The sequence below is a fragment of the Tribolium madens genome, unplaced genomic scaffold (assembly GCF_015345945.1).
Source record: "Tribolium madens isolate multiple individuals breed KSU strain unplaced genomic scaffold, Tmad_KSU_1.1 Scaffold_7;HRSCAF=85;Tcas5.2_LG10, whole genome shotgun sequence".
In the NCBI taxonomy this organism is placed as follows: Eukaryota; Metazoa; Arthropoda; class Insecta; order Coleoptera; family Tenebrionidae; genus Tribolium; species Tribolium madens.
In genome coordinates this window covers 5,476,645-5,494,820 of record NW_025401050.1, presented here as the reverse complement: position 1 = coordinate 5,494,820, position 18,176 = coordinate 5,476,645, and the positions used below count along the sequence as shown (strand labels likewise).

Genomic DNA, 18,176 nt, shown 5'->3' with positions numbered 1-18,176 from the left:
CATATTTCTTATCAAGGCGTTAACTATACAAAGCAAAAGAATTGATATTTTTAATTTTTTTTTTGGAAATAGATTACTTAAAACTAATTAATTAATTATACAATTTTTTTTTAATTTAGAGATTCTAAATATTTTTTTACTATGTATTTATAAACAAAAGTCAAAAAAATAAAAGCCGCACACGACAGTTTTGATTTTAATATAAACTCAAATAGAGAGTAAGTAGAGCACAACGCTTAGATGAGTGCTGTAATAAAAAACATGTATATTTTTCGATAAATGCTTAATTTATTTTTTAAATTTTTTATTACATGTTAGAAAAAAACAAAAATTTTAATTTTTTTAAAATTCGAAGATTTGGGTCTTCTCATTTGCTAAATTAGACAAAAATGGGAACCACAGACATTTTTTTGTTTAAAAAACTAAAATTGTAGTAATATATAGTCCGAGGCGCAGCCGAGTGGTGTTACAACAAGAATTTTTGCAACTTTAATCAAATGACAACTTGCAATGATTCAGTTTTTTTAAAAATTGTGTGTTCTATACCATTTTTTCCAAATTGTGATTAAAATAATCAAAAAGTGCTTGATTCCTTGTTTTTAATAGCTACAGTAAGTATTTTGATAAATACAGAATGGGTTATAGAGGACTGAAATTATTTATTAAAAAACGAAACGATAAATTATAATTCCACAAACACCTAAATCAAAATTTAATTAAACTTAATTTCTTAAACTAAACACCCTGTATATTGTTGAATAAGCAGAATTTTGTTTCATATTTTTTATCAAAGTTTTAACTACACAAAGAAAAAGAATTGATATTTTGTTATTTTTTTGGGAATAGATTACTAAAAATTAAATAATTACATGTACTTAAATAAATAAATTACATAATTATATTAATTTTTAAGATTTGGAGATCCTGAATGATTTCTATTTGTTTCCAAACAAAAGTCAAAAAAAAAAAGAAAATCGCAGGCGTCAATTTCGACAAATGCATTTTTTTAATTTTAAATGTTTTGTTTCTAATACTTTACATTCTAAACTATAGTTGCAAAATTTTAAAATTAGCAAATCTGTGAAATACAACAATTCAAAAACTTTGCTCAAATAGTTAAAAATGCCAAAAATAAAAGTCAAATTTTAAGATTTTACACTACACAAAGGGTAAGAAAGATGCATAAAATTGAAACACGACGCGAAGTCGAATACACCACAAAATTTTTTTTCCAATTTGCTTGCCACATTTTTACTCAACTATGAAGAAAAAGTGTGACAAGCGCCGTTTAATAACTAATTTATTCACTCAATCTTAATTACTTCATACACAATTGCGCAAAATTAAAATTTCAGCTGATTAACATAAGTATATTCAAATTACAAATAATTAGCACCGTATTTTGTAATCCTAATTTAATTACAAACCCACTTGACCTTTAATGCTTTCCCAAGTGGAGCGATAACATCTCTGATTAATTATTCAATTGATTTTTTAGTGAAATTGAAAGTTTGCGTCTTGACCCAGCATTGAAGTCACATTTTCACGTAACAACTTTGCGATTATTTTATCCAATTTCGCTAAATTATCGCTAATTACTCGAATTTTTCCCATCGTTGCGTCAAGTGAAACTAGTGCCCCTGTTACCACACCATTGTCGTCTCAACCGGAAATGTTGCCATTGTCATAACGCAATAAAACACTCGTTGGAAATTAAATTATTTATTAAAGAAAAATATAAGTAACTAATTTGGCATTTTATAAATAACGAGAATAAGTATTTATAAACGGAGATAAATAACACACACAGTGTGGATCACTAGTAGTGGTCGATGTGGTGGTGGTAGTGATCGTGAACGGGAACGGCAACGGGAACCTTAACGGGAACGGGAACCGGTCTCTCCACCTCGTACGCCACTGGTTTGACCACTGGGTACGGCACTGGCCTCTCAACTGCTATTTTAACCGGATAAGGAACCGGTTTTTCGACGGGGTAGGGTACCGGTTTCTCCACAGGGTAGGGTTGCGGGTAAGGTACTTTGACCTCAACGGGGTACGGTTTAGGCACAGGCACGGCCACTGGACGATCAACGGGAACCTTCACGGGGTATGGTACCAATTTCTCGACCGGTACAGCAATCTTCTTCTCAATATGGACGGGGTAGGGTTGGGGTACATGCACGGGGTAGGGCCTATCGACTGGTACTTTGACTGGGTACGGGACGTGTTTAACCACAGGGTAGGGTTGAGGTACATGCACTGGTACTTTCACGGGGTATGGTACACGTTTCTCGACGGGGTAGGGTTGGGGTACTGGTACTTTCACGGGGTATGGAACATGTTTCTCGACGGGGTAGGGTTGGGGTACTAGAACCTTGACGGGGTATGGACGATCAACTGGTACTTTGACTGGGACATGTACGATTTTTTCAACAGGGTAGGGTTGGGGTACCGGTACTGGAACCTTGACGGGTACTTTGACTGGATACGGGACGTGTTTCTCAACGGGGTAGGGTTGTGGTACTGGTACTTTGACTGGGTACGGGATGTGTTTCTCCACCGGGTACGGGATGTGTTTTTCGACGGGGTATGGTACTGGTACTCCTTTGACCAAAGTGATGGTTTTTTCAATGGCAGTGGAGTGTCCCAAATCGATGGGTCCAAATCCATAGGAGAGTCCCGCGAGGCCTAAACCACCGTGTCCGCCGGCTCCTACTAAGTACCCATGATCGATGTCACTCCCATACCCATAACCCAGACTGAGTAATCCACGCTTGGTTTGTTTTTTCTCCTCTTTGATCTTCTCCTCTGCTGTCACGACAGCAAGGACTAAGATCGATAATAAAAGCTGAAAAAAATCGATTAATCACTTGCACTTGTCACTTCACTTATCACTTGCGCACTCACCAAGGGCTTCATCGCTGGTGGCGTGTATCGAAGTTCCGTTAGTTCGCAATGAACTGGATGATGTTTGGGGGCTTTCAGTCACTTTTATATCGCGGACTTTCCACCACATTGTGTAAAGTCTTCTCCCTCTGTGTGAGAAAGTCGATTTGTGGCCTTTACGTAACGTTCGAGGAGAATATTTACGTTTACGCGCCAGTTGTGAGGACGAGAGGCCTTAAACTTGGCTCTTTCCAGGTACTTTGTGAGTACGCTGCTGCAGTTCCAGATATACAGGGCGTTGTGTAGGGCCGCCGGACAGTATGACCCCGCCGACCTCACGAGACCTCTCCACAAGTGCGATATCTACAGGAGCAAAGAAGCTGGACGCATCTTGACGTAAGTTTTTCTTTATTATTCAAGTTTTGTTAACATTTTAAAAAATATACCCTTGAAACGAATCCGGCACGACCACTGACATTTTTTCTACAACATGCAATATTTTTTCATATATTAGGCATAAATAACGAAAAATGAAACGCAGTTTTGTCAATTTTGCATTTATTCGACGGCTAATTGAATATTTTGAATTAATTAACATTTTAATTTAATTAAGGTTTTGTTGGAAAATCGTATTATTTATTTTGGCCGAGTATTATGAATTAATTTACAAGCAATTTATAATAATTAAAAATACAAATCAAGTTGCCCATGAGAAAATTTTGTTATGTTTTTTACCATGGATACGTCGTTGTTACTATGGCAACGACATTGTTTTTGTTTTTTCTATACATTAACATACAGGGTGAATATAAAGTATAGAACCAAGCGGTTTTTTTTAATCATTTGCCTCCAGAAAATAACAATAATTAATATAAATGAAAGTAATATAAAAAGTGTGATTTTATTTTGAGAACGAAATTTTGTTTTGAGTTATGCAATTTTTTTTATCAAAATTGCAATTTATGTAAAAAAAATTAAACATAAAGTAGATAGTTGTAATCCTTAGAACATCCCCTTTATGTGAAAAATAATTTTATAGTTGGTTACCATTTAGAAAAATAAAGAATTTTGTAGGACTCAAAAACTAAAGAAAATTTCGATTTTTTTTAATATTTTTATATTACTATATCAGTTATCAATTAGTTTTTCCAAAAAATAAATAGTTCAAGAAAAAACGTTTGGTTCCATGCTTTTTATTCACCTGGTATGATTTCCAACAGTGAAAAAAACATTTTTTATTTAGTAATGTTAGGGGAAGTTGGGGAAATATAAATATCGGGATTGAAAAAAATTAAATTAATTACAGTACAATAATTACTTTATATGTACATACATACAGGGTGTGTTTGAACTTGCGCCCCAAAGAAAAATTTCGAGTAAGAAGACCAGGAACATGAAAAAAATGTTTAAAAAATTCTATCTGTCAAAAAATGATAACATTTATTTTTTGACATTTCACTTTTTTATGTCTATTTGACGATAATGATGAGCTTGTATATGTTTTTTATAATTATTTAGTAAAGATACAAAAAGTTTGCCAATTAAAGCCACAAATAATAATAGACTGTAGCAAAAAAACTTGGAAAATTATTTTTCCAACAGAAATAAATAGAGTCAAAGTGCAAAATTTAAACTCCTATAACTTCGAAATTTTTATAGATAGAATATTTTTAACATTTTTTCCATGTTCCTGGTGTCTTAGTTTACATGGCATTTTTCTCTGAGGCGCAAGTTCTGGGGCACCCTGTATAATGTAACAAAAAACTGCTAAACTGCTGAAGATGCTAGGGGAAGAGGGAGTAATGTAGACAAGCGAAGTATAAAAATATCTGACAAGACCTAAATATTATTTTTGACACATTTTTAAATTAAATTTTTATTTATTTTACTGGACGATAACAAAAATATTACGGTAGAGGAAGACGGAACAAAATGGACACTCGAGTCAACTGTTTAGCAAATACATATTTGTGTTTTTGTCATATTTTTATTAGCCAATTTTTATGCAGTGCGAGAGGAAAGAGGAACAAAATGGAAAATGGTTGAGTTTAATAAAATATTTGAATTTGTTTAATAAACATTTTGCTTTAATTAAGGATTTGTTGAAAAATTTTATTATTTATATTTCATTAATTAATACTTATGAATTTGTAATCAATTTTTACGAAATATCTCACAATCAAAAAAATACTAATCAGGTTACCTTTCGGTAGAGAATTTTTGTTACTATACGTTTTTTTTTAAATGAATTATTTATATTTTAATATTTCAAAATTCTACTTTGAATTTTTTTATTGAATTAGAAATTGAATTAAAAAACGAATTAATTTGACAACTTTATGACGTGTGACAAAAGGGATTGTATTGAAAAAAATGAGTATTTTTTTAGTAATGTTTTTGGGAAAAAATTATTACAATAGGAACAATTGGTACAAAACAAACATCCGGACACCCACTGTAGATATTTGCATTTTTATTTGCAATATTTATTGTTTTAATAGACGTTGGAATATGATTATTGATTAATCATAATAATGATAATTTGTTTAGTAGTGATAAAAGTAAAAATTTCTGGTCACGTGACTTCTTTCTTGACATGTAACAAAATATTTAAGTTTGCATCATTCAACCACAAGAAGAGAGTACAAATATATTTTATTCCAATTTTGATCACAAATGACAGTTCCTTAATTATAAAGTGGCCTTTTTAACATTGCATATTGATTTAGTTTTATCCAGGGGAAGTACGGCAAAAATAGGCACCAGAGTGATGCCAAGCAAATCAGATCAAAGCTTACTACGATGTTAACTTGGCCTAGATTAATTAATTTGTTGCATAATAATTACAAGTTTCACTACGAAACGATTTATGAATCAGTGGAAATACCGAAAATGCACTCGTTTGAAATTGTATATAAAAATTTTCAGTTACATAAGTGTTACGTTTCAGGTCAAATAATTACACGATGGGCACTGAAAGTAGAATAGTTGACTTCTTTCACTTTTACATAAAATTCAGGTTTTGACAGCGAGCAAAACAACAATTAATTAATAATTTCGCCGCTCTTGACACTTTATTTTTCATCTCTGGTAAGATCTAGCCTTGCATTAAAGTCGTGTCTACGAGCTTTCACATCAGACAGTGTGTTTCCTCACGGCTTATCATCACCGATTGAGTAACAAAATTGTCGACAATTGCAACAGTTGTGTGTTGTCTTCCGGTCACCCGGAGTGCTCTCTTCGAAAATTATATCACAAGTGCTCGAGGGCGCAATCGATAATAAAACACGTTAAAATCTATTGCGAAGGAGATTCTTATGAATGTGAAATATTTGGGTTACCGTAATAGGAAAGTTTGGAATTTTTAATTAGCTCTCATTCAGCGTAACTGACTTGTTTATAGTAGACTACAGTGGGAAAATTAGATGAGGTTTGTGCAACTGAGAGGAAAATGACGGCCAATTATTAACTCGTTAGAAAATTTGAACAAATTGCGAACAAAACACAATAAACGTTGTTTTTGTAATAAATCTAGTTGACGTGTCTTGGGAATTTGTCCAAATTTTTGACACTCAAGTGTCCATCTTGGTCCCGGTTCCCCTACATGTTTTTAATATATTTTGTATGTTAAGCCAAATTACATATTTACAATTTTTTATATTTCATAATTACAATCTAAAAAAATTGTAATAAGCTATGGAAATCATAATTAGGTTGGTTTTACGGATTTTTTAATAAAATATGTAAATATTTTGTTACACTCAACCGTTTATTATTTTGCTCCTCTTTCTTTTAGCATTACATAAAAATTTGCCAAAGAGAAATTACAAAAATGCATTTTTTTAAATAAACTAGACAGTTTAATTCGAGTGTCCGTTTTGTTTCTTCTTCCCCTATCGAAAATATTTGTTACTTTTGAATCAAAATGTTTTTGTTATTAACGGTTTTTAACTTCAATACTTGAAAATTGTCACAGATATAACATTCTTTTTCACGGTATATTTGTTATTTCCAGTATTTATTTGAAAAATCAATTGGGTTAAATGACTTGATTATCCACTTTGACCCCACATTCCCTAACACCCTGTGTTACTTTTAATACAATTTTTCTTAGTTTCTTTGTGAAACAAGTAAACAATTAATTTTAATTACTGAGATAGTTATTTTAATTGTTTGATCTGAATATCCATTTTTCTTTATCTTCCCCTAACATTAATTCATAAAAATTAGAAATATTAAACCACTTTAAATAGGGTGTCCGATTTATCCCATTCTCCTCTACTATAGTACTATGATTTCAACTAAATTTCTGATTGTAGTAACCTATGATTTAAATTAAACTGACAACAATGAAAAAAACTGAAATAGAGGATTTGAGATGTGTCAATTTCTAAGTATATTTTCTGTCTCTGTTTTACTCAGCAAACTAAGTTTGAGAATCCAAGGCTACTTTGATCAGAAATTTAAATAAAGGCACGGTATGTGAAATCTTCCAATAATTTTTTAACATTATTTTTTAAATAATTTTTTTAAAGATTGGGTTAAATAACCCAATAATAAACATGTAATTTTCTTGTACTTTTAATACATTTTTTGAGTTTCTTCATGGAAACTGTTAATTGTAACTTCCTTGAACCGAATACCCATTTTTCTCCTCTTCCCCTAATATTACATAAAAATTAGAAATAGTAAATATATTAAATTAGGCGTTCATCCCCTCTTCTTCTTCTACAATTCTATGATTTTAATTAAATTTCTGATCGTAGTAACCTACGATTTTCAAATTAAAATGACAACAATGAAAAAATATGAGATAGAAGATGTGATATGTGTCAACTTGAGAATCAAGTTCAAGTACGGTATATGTGCTATCTTCCATTAATTTTTATGAGTCAAATGACACATTTATCCATTTTGACTTCACTTCCCGTACCACTCTTCTGTTTTTAATACAACATTTTCATTTTTTTGAAACAGTGTTAATTGTAGTTGCTAAAATAGTGATTTTAAATTTCTTGGTCGGATATCCATTATCCCCCACTTCCCCTACCAGTCACTCAATTTTTCTCCACACCCAATGCCACCATAATTAATCCTTAATTTAATTAAAATAATATTAATATTAAATAATTAATATATGAAACTAAATAATAAAATAATAGCAAAAAACAAAAATGTTGAAAAAATGGAACAAACAAAATATAAAAATGTAAAATGTTGATTAATAAATAAAAACAGTTCGGTAAAACATGTTTAAAAACAGTTGATTTGTAGAAAAACAAAAAATCACACAATAACACTAAAAAAAACAAACAGAAATTAAATAATTTTACATGGTAAGAATCAAAGAGTATAAAAATGAAAAAATTAGATACAAAAAATAATATGAGAAAACATTTAATCAACAAAAACTAAACCATGTTAAAACAGGTAAAACATAAAAACAAGACAATTTGACTAAAACAATGTCGATTGAAAAGCAAAAAAATTAATAAATAATTTAAAAATATCAATAAACAAATCAACAACTAATACCAAAGCTATGTGAAAAACAGTTTATATGGCAAAAAAAACTAAAAGCAATAAAAAAACAATACAAAAATTGTTAAAAAACATGAATTTATCAATAAAAAGAAACTAACACACAAATAAAGTTGAAAGAACAAAAAATAAAGCATAAGAGAAGAAAAGTAGACTTTTTTGATAATACTGAGAGACTCGTGTAATACTTCCAAATACCAGAAAAAGGAAGGAAACAAATTTAAATAGTTGTACACAAATTTAAATAGTTGTACGTCAGCATTTTAAAAGATAAACGCTGCGAAAATAACAAAGTTAATAAAAAAATTAAAAAGTACGGTATACATATGTGTTATCTTCCAATAATTTTTTATGGGTCTAATAACCCGATTGTCCATTTTGACTTCACTTCCCCTAACACTTTCTTCTGTTGAAGAAAAAAAAAAATTTTTAAACAGTTAATTGTAGTTGCTGAAATAGTGATTTTAAATTTCCTGACCGGATATCCATTTTCCCCCACTTCCCCTACCAGTCTCTCAATTTTTCTCCACACCCAATGCCACCATAATTAATCCCTAATCTAATTAAAATAATTAGCTTTATTACTCTTCGAAATAATTGTCTCACTCGATTACTTAATTTGAGCGCAATTTTTCACTGCTGATCTGCACCCAATTCCTGCAAGACCTTGCAATCCAACCTCTCACCACTCGACATTATTGTCATCGAACCTCAAGGTTCGGCATTTTTCCCCACAAAAAACCGATAAAGTTCCTTGTTGAAAGTCACCAGGATATGCTCATTTCGGCCCAAATAGCACATAAATAAGCGCTTTGTTTCGTCAAAAACCTTGACAAACAATACCAATTCTTTGTGGTAATTAAGACTAATTGACCCGATTTTGACAGGCAAATGATGGAAAAAGGCTCCTCGCTACCATGGAAGGAGGTTTTGTACCAAACCACCGGCGAGACGCGTCTTGACGGAAGCGCAATGCGCGAATACTTCCGCCCGTTGGAAGACTGGCTCAGGAATGAGAATCTCAGGACTCAGGAATTTGTCGGATGGCTCTACGATGGCGACTATTGCAAGCAGAGCATCGAAACGGCAGGATTGCAAGTCTACGGCGGTTTTTATAATGGTGCATTCACACGCAAACCGCTTACGGCTACGTTTATGTTTACGTTAGTCTTGTATGTAATAACATGACTTAAGTTTAATTAATTGTAATTAATTCTAGTGGGCGTATATTGTATATATCTATTTTGAATAAAGTTTTTTAATACGAGTTTGAGTTTTAAGAGGGTCAAGTTTCACTTTCATCACTTTTAATTGAATTAGGATAATATTTCGTTAAAAGTACTAAAATAACGATTAAATTTGCATATTTCAAATTATTTAAGTGCTTTACAATTATTTTGACTTTCACAAATTCAATTAGTGGTCACGTGAGCGAAATTTTGTCAAATACATTTAACTCAAAATTAAAAAAATACTTTGATGACATTCAAACAGCATTAGTATTAAAAAACAAACAATATAAAAATAAAAATAAACCAAATAATAAAATAATAGCAACTAAAATGTGTAGAGCCATAAGGTAAGAACATAAACATTACAACATAAAAAACGCAGACTTAAGAACGTAAAAACATAATAATGAAAGCACTTACGTAAACATTAAAGTATTTTTTTGGAAATTTGACAAAAAAACATGTAAAAAAAGTCTATAGATCCGCAAGGTAAGTACGTAAACATAAAAAATGCAACAAATAACGCAGACTTAAAAACGTTACGTAAACTTTAAAGTGTTTTTTTGTAAATACAGAGTGCGCCAGAACTCGAGCGCCAGAGAAAAATACTATATAAAATATGAAAGTTTAAATTTTTCACTTTTTTTTTAGAAAAGCTGTATCCTAAATTGTAACTCTGCTCAATGTTATTTGTGGCTTTTATTGGCAAAATTTTTGTACCTTTTCTAAATAATTGTAAAAAAACATATACAAAAGCATTAGTATCATTAAAAAATGTCAAATGTCAAAAAATCAATGTCAAAATTTTTTGACAGATAGAATTTTTGAAACATTTTTTCCGTGTTCCTGGTATCTTATCTTACTTAATTTTTTTCTCAGGGGCGCGAGTTCTGACGCACCCTGTATAACGAAAGAATGCAAAAAGTAGTATAAAAACTCAACGCAGAAACGTAAAAACCTTACTGTTGGCTCTACCGGGTGAATAACAAGTATGGAACCAAACGTTTTTTGCTTACACTATTTATTTTTTTGGAAAAACTACTATACTATAAATATGTGATGTTTTATCAAGAATAAAATTTTTCGAAATCTTCTCTTTTTGAGTTCTACTATTTTTTTTAATTTTTAAAATGGGAACCCACTATAAAACCATTTATCTCATGAGGGTTTCGATCTAAGGATTACAATTATCTACGTTATATTTAATTTTTGTTTAATTTTTTACATAAATAGCAATTTTGACAAAAAAATTGTTCGCAAAGTTCAATCACATTTTTTATATTACTTTAATTTATATTAATTTTTATTTACTAGAAACAAATGATTAACAAACCGCTTATTGATTCCATACTTTATATTTACCCTGTATATGTTTATGATTTATCGTTTCTTTCTTCAATATCTTCATACTTTTGAAGTATGTGTTTTTTTACCCTTTTTCTTTTTCTTTTTTGCTATTTTTAATAGTCAGTCTTTAAAAAAAACGCAAAATAATTACAGATAAATGTACATAGAATAAAAAATGTAAACAAAGAAAAACAAAACAAGATGAGAAAAACAACTAAAAAGAAAAACTGAGAAAAATCAAAAGAAAGAAGAATCATAAAAAGTTTGTAATAAAGAAGAAAATGAAATAAAATACACATAATACCTACAATAATAGTAATACAATAATGAAAATACTTTTTTATTGTCAATTTTTACACCAAAAAGAAGAAAATGATAATGAGAAAAAAAGTGCAGAAAGAAAAAGAAGACAGAATAAGCAAGTCATAGAAAAAAAATAGTTATAAGAAAACTTAGGAAATAAAAATCTAACAAGAAGAATGTTTTAGAGAAGCTAATAAATAAAATTGTAAAAGAATCAAAAGAAAAATAATAATACATATAGTTAAAAAAAATATGAAAAATAAAGTGTAAGAAAAGAGAAAGTGATAAGTATAACGACAAAAAATGAAGAAGTTATATACCAAATAGAAGATGAAGAAAAGAAATTATAAAAACATATTGTACATATTTTCTTGTCAAATAATTTGAATTAAATAAGAAAAAGAATAAAAATAAAAAAGATAAATGATAAGGAGAAAAAGAAATAAGATTTAATAAAGCAACAGATTTAAAAGTAGAAAAGCAGAGAAAAATTGAACGACAGGTATTTTATCTTGTTTATTGCATGTTTTGTTTTTTACACTTTTTCTCTTTTATCTCAAAAATAAAACAAAATTTTGTTCTCAAAATACTATCACATTTTTTATATTAATTATTATTTTTTGAAATAATTAAAAACAAACGCTTGGTTTAATACTTTACATTCACCTTCAATAATAGTAGATAAATATTCCTAAAAAAAGAGAATAAAAATCGAGTGCTTTAATGGCCTATTTCGGCCCTCAAACCCGTTTTATTTGTCTTAGTCACTCTCGCTTTAAATCTGTGAAATGAATTAAGTAGTTCTCTTCCTGTCGTCGAAAGCACTCGAGCAATTTTCACAAACTACATCTAATTTGCGCTGTGTCATACATTCGTAAATTTAATATATTTTTAATTAGCGCGAAAGAATTAAGAAAGTCGCAAACAATACCGTCGTATCTCGAAAAAGCGGAAGTATTGTGACAAGAATCCGTAATGTGAAGGAATTTAACCTTCTGAGCAAGAGCGAAATTTTGAAACGTGGAGTTTTCAGTGCGTAAAATTCCAAACACATGTAATCGACGTTCGTTGTATGCGTGCATGTGGAATATTCATCAGTCGGAAGTACTGCTTTATTACTTTAATAGATTTCTCAACGGTTTATTTAGTAATAAATGGATTTATTAGATGCAGGTGGCCCGAAAGTGGCACACTTATTAATCAACAAAATTTTATCTTCAGCTCAAACAATGTAAAATTTAAAATTTTCAACGATTAATCATAATCTTGTTGAACACGAATTTGCACTTTATTGGATTACACGTGTCCTTATTAGAAGATGACCACTTTATTACAGTTTTTATGTTGTTGAAATTCGACAAGTTTTGCAAATTTTGCAATTGAACAACAGTTTTCGTGAATTTATGAGTAAAAGTTTTCATATCAAGGTTCCGTTTACTGCTAACGCAATATCGAATTATTTTATAAATTATTGTTATAACAAAAAGCAAAATTATTTAATAATTGTTTAATGACTTGCATGCAAGGCGGAATTTCAATCTAATTTTATTTTTTCTATTTTTGTTTAAGATTTATAGTGTGTGAGTAACATTTTTTAATTAAAGAGCAGTTGTTGTGGTTTTCATTGTAATACCAGTTTTTAAAAATAATTGCAATTATTTTTATTTTTAAATGAACAAGGTCTCAATTAAACTTGACACCTGACACGGTCTAAATCTTTGAAATTTAAATTTTTTACGCAATAAAAAAAAATTGTTCAAAATTTCTTTTATGTTTATTTGCTTGTGTTACGATTTTTAGTGTTAATTGTTTTTTCTACATCTATAGGATTAATTTCTGTCAATGTTTATTTTATTCAATTTTTAATGTTTTTTTTAACATTGTTATTTTCTTAGTGTTTATTTAACCTTTAAAAATGTAATTTTATTTCCTTTGTTTTTTCTTGCCTTTTTCTGGTGCTTATTTATACAGCGTTAATATAAAGTATAGAACCAAGCGGTTTTATTTTTAATCATTTGTCTCCAGAAAATAATAATTAATATAAATTAAAGTAATATAAAAATCAGAACGAAATCTTGTTTTGTTTTTGAGTTATGCGATTTTTTTTGTCAAAATTGCAATTTATGTGAAAAAATTTTTTTCAAAAAATTAAATACAGAATGCGCCAGAACTCGCGACCCCAGAGAAAATTTTCAAGTAAGGTAACATACCAGGAACATGAAAAAAATGTTTAAAAAATTCCATCTGTCAAAAAATTTTGACATTTATTTTTTGACATTTGACATTTTCTATATCTATTTAATGATATTGATGATCTTGTATATGTTTTTTTACAATTATTTTGTAACGGGACAAAAATTTTGCAAATAAAAGCCACAAATAACATTGAACAGAGTTACAATTTAGGATGTTTCCTCTTTTAATAAATAGCCTATAGCAAAAAAACTTGGAAAATTATTTTTCCAACAGAAATAAATAGAGTCATAGTGCAAACTTTAAACCCTCATAACTTCGAAATTTTTATAGATAATTTTTTTTAACATTTTTTCCATGTTCCTGGTATCTTACCTTATATAGCATTTTTCTCTGGGGCGCGAGTTTTGGCGCACTTTGTATAAAGTAGATAGTTATAATCCTTAGAGTATAGCTTTTATGAGAAAAATGATTTTATAGTGGGTTGCCATTTAAAAAAATATTTTTTTTGTAGAACTCAAAAACAAAAGGAAATTTCGAAAAATTTTATTCTAGTTAAATCATCACATTTTTATAGTACTTTATCACCCATCAATTAGTTTTTTCAAAAAATAAATAGTTTAAGCAAAAAACGTTTGGTTCCATACTTTTTATTCACCTGGTATATAAAAATGTAACCAGTATTAATTTTTTTTTATTTTTTATTTTTAATCCTTTTATTAACAATTTAAATTACAAAATGGCAACTTTCACGTCTAATATTTTATCTTGAGAATAATTAAACAAATTTAAAATCAGATAATAGCTCAACAACATCTGTCGCGAAAGTGCAAAGAGTAATAAAACTGTCATTGTCATGTACAAAAATAATTGTGAGTAATTGTTTACGTAATTTGAGAAAAATGATTCAATTTAACAACATTTACCGGTAATTATCCACAAACTCTCTATATTATTTAATTTTTATCACAAAGGGCGACTGTTAGACAAGGATACAACTATACAAGCGACATGAATCAAAAAAAGACAGAAAATAACGGCCGATTTTGCCTTCTTGAAAGTCGTGTCAGATTCGTTCCAATAAAGCCGCTATTGTTTCAATAAGTAACGTGAGAAAGACAATCAAGCAACCCGTGACGTCATAATGTCGTAATAACTCGTACACTATGAGATGATTGTCCCGGCATTCTAGATTTCGCATTGAAAATATTTCAAGTTTATTTTTACCGAAAGTAGAGTAGCGCATTTCGTAATTCGCACGTTATTTGCTCTCGTTTTAATAAATATTTAACCGGTGGTCTATAGTTGTCACGTAGTGACTTTCTTCGACACTTAATTACCTAATTAAGTAGCTTCATTGACTTCCTGATTCTAGTCGACTCCTTATTTAATTGAATTTTTTTCCTTCTTTTCAAAATCATAATTGCGTAAAAACGTGGCATAATTCGAAATTAAGAGATTCTGCCCTCGTTTTATGTTGTGTATCTAATTTCATCTCGATACAGTGGAAATTGTCGCAAACGTGATATTTAGTTGAAATTGTGCAACGAGTTATGCAATTTAAAACCCGAGATGTGATTTTCAATTCATGTGTAATGTATTTCTACAAAATTTTATGTCGAGACCAGTAGCAGCAAGAAAAATATTTGTGATTCCTTCTCCCATCCTACATTCGACGCCTATGGGAAAATTTTGAAACAACAAGGTGTTGTTTCCATGAGAACAATAGTAGGTATCATTTTACAGCGTAGTTTTAATATTGAAACTCGAAGCGAAGCTGAGAGCTTTAATACTGAACGTTAAGAAAAATTAATAATACGAGAAAAAAGTAAATAAGTAAAAGTGTAAAAAGACGTAAAAATCTATGCGATATAAGATAAGTAAAGTAAATAGGTGACATGACGTAAGAACGTAATTAGAAGGATTCATGGAAAACGTAAGAAACGTAAGAAGAGCACGTAAAAACTTAATAATGTACAGTTGGAGACAAAATACTTTGGTCGTCACTTTTCTGACACTTTAATGTAATTCAAGCTTTAACGTTAAAATGAATGTCAATTTCAAATTAATGACAGCTATTATATTTTTCTATCAAAAATATGTACAACTTGTCGACTATGATTGACAGTAGCTAAAAATAAGGTTACAGTCCTAAAGCATGCTTTACAATTTAATGACACTCAAGTAACATTGACGACCAAAATATTTTGTCTCCAACTGTACATAAAAGGTAAGTTGCTAACATAAAAACTTAATAAACAATTATAATGTAAAAACCTAAAAAGATACCAAATAAGTACAGTTGGAGACAAAGTACTTTGGTCGTCACTTTTCTGACACTTTAATGTAATTCAAGCTTTAACGTTAAAATGAATAACAATTTTAAATTAATGACAGCTATTATATTTAGTTTAGTAATTAAAAGTAAGGTTAACAGTCCTAAAGCATGCTTTACACTTTAATGTCACTCAAGTGACATTGACTACCAAAGTATTTTGACTCCAACTGTACGTAAGCGTGTTTGAATTTCAAAAATTACTTTTTCTCCGTTAAGTTTGAATTTAAACAAGGCAAACTAATGAATCGCAAACGTAAGACAGACAAAAAATTATATACTTATTGTAACTACACAACTTATAAATGACGTAATAATCGTTGTAAAACAAAGAAACGTAAAGTAAAATTCTTTAAAACATAAGGTAAGTCCGTAATCGTAAAATCGTAAGACCAAAAGCAATGTAAAGTTGGGAAATGTAACACCTTAAGAGTGGCAAGGTATATTAAAAAGTATTGTAAAAATTTGAAATATAATTTTCGTTTAAGTGAAAAGAATACTTAAGATTGTAGGTAAGGTAGCGTACATATAAAAATTATGTATACCAAAAACGTAAACATAATGTGGAAGAAAATAAACGTTAGTAAACGTAAGAACGAAAGACAAGAATATCAAAAAAGTTAAAAGTTTTTGTAAAATAAAAGAATGCAACTCAACATAAGAATAAAGTAAGCCAAATACGAAAAATTAGTGTAGATATACAAAAAAAAGTAAAACACAACTAAACTAAAAAAAACACTGACTTTCAAATTGTTAAAATAGATGAGGATAACGTAAGGTAAGTAAACGCAAACGTAACAACGTAGAAGTAGTTTAAAAAATTAAATAGTATTGTCAGTATTTACCGAAAATCCTTTTTAATTGTCAAAATTGTACACAGGTATGATGTATGAGAATAAAAAGTGCGACTAGTTCAATTTAACCACCTCTCCCCTACATGATATGAAACCCCAAATCTTTGAATGTAATAATAAAATTGTTTAAAAATCTCTAAAATAGTTTCATTTTTGACGTTACCAGTCATTAACCCCAGTACCAACCTTACAAAATAACGATTTCAGCACCTAAATCGTCGTTTCTCCACCTGTCAATAAATCGCCGATAATCTTCTTCCCACGTGATGCTCTTTATAATGACATCACCTACTTACAACGCAATTCTATAAATACTTTCCCAAAGGGAAGAATCTACAATATACAGGGTGTTTTCTTAATATTGCGAAAAATTGCAACCAGATATTATACTACATCGAAAAATAACACTAATTTGTCAAATAAACGATAGTTTTATAAAACTTTGTTACGGATATACAGAGTGATAAAGTTATATGATGAAAATTAAAATTCATTAGTTTCTCCGAAACCACTTGAGTTATTTTCATGAAATTTTACCGACTTTATAAGGCTTATTTTTCGGTAATTACTTTATTTTTACTCTCATCAGTTTTACAATTTAAAAAAACACCCTGTATAATTCATCTAGCATGAAATCTGATTACACCTTATGCAATTCAGCGACTTTCAGATAAACACATCTGAGAACACAACAAAAAATTTAATACAAGGTGTTAAAAAAAGATTGTAAAATACAGATTTAAAAAGGAGGAAAATAAACAAAAAAGTCTTAATAAACAAAGCAATAACCAAAGTAACGGTTTTGGAGACATCAAATATGAAAATTTGTGGAATTTGTACTAGAAGTTTCTCTTTTTTGTTTGAACAGATTGCAAATACGTATTTCAAAAAACGAATAATTTATCTCCGAAACCGTTACTTTGCGAACTCATGTTTATTAAGACTTTTTTGTTTGTTTTGGTCCATACTATCACCTCCTGAAATATTTTACAATCTTTTTTAACACCTTGTATTAATTTTTTGTTTTCATTATTTTTTATTTTTCATATTTTTTTCTGTTTTTTTAAACAAATGGTGTCTAAATCTGAACCCCAATATTAGAACCACATGAGTTTGTCTTCCGCTGTGCCATAAACGAATTGGCTTATTTTTCGGCAATTACTTTATTTTTACTTTCATCACTTTTACAGTTAAAAAAACACTCTGTATAATTTATCTAACATGAAATCTGATTACACCTTATGCAATTCAGCGACTTTCAGATAAACACATCCGAGATCACATCAAAAAATTTAATACAAGGTGTTAAAAAAAGATTGTAAAATACGTATTTATAAAGGTAATACTATACTATACTACTATACTATACTACTATACTACTATACTATACTACTATACTACTATACTATACTACTATACTATACTACTATACTATACTACTATACTATACTACTATACTATACTACTATACTATACTACTATACT

The 18,176-nt window shown here is 29.5% G+C and overlaps 2 protein-coding genes across 2 annotated transcripts in view; one reads left to right on the top strand and one right to left on the bottom strand.

The window, feature by feature from the left end:
• Nucleotides 1-9,694, top strand: part of LOC123010279 (angiotensin-converting enzyme) — a 53,956-nt gene extending 44,262 nt beyond the window's left edge. Inside the window, exons 9-10 of the mRNA XM_044407021.1 lie at nucleotides 3,142-3,282; nucleotides 9,315-9,694. Coding sequence (XP_044262956.1) covers nucleotides 3,142-3,282; nucleotides 9,315-9,615 — 442 coding nt within the window. The 3' untranslated portion in view covers nucleotides 9,616-9,694. The remainder of the gene's footprint in view (nucleotides 1-3,141; nucleotides 3,283-9,314) is intronic.
• LOC123010281 (non-classical arabinogalactan protein 31-like) lies at nucleotides 1,707-3,053 on the bottom strand. The gene is made up of 2 exons (XM_044407023.1): nucleotides 2,908-3,053; nucleotides 1,707-2,848 (listed from the first exon to the last, which is right to left on the bottom strand). Exons 1-2 carry the CDS (start codon nucleotides 2,917-2,919, stop codon nucleotides 1,820-1,822), a joined length of 1,041 nt encoding a protein of 346 aa, XP_044262958.1. The 5' UTR covers nucleotides 2,920-3,053; the 3' UTR covers nucleotides 1,707-1,819.
• Nucleotides 9,695-18,176: the final 8,482 nt, after the last annotated feature.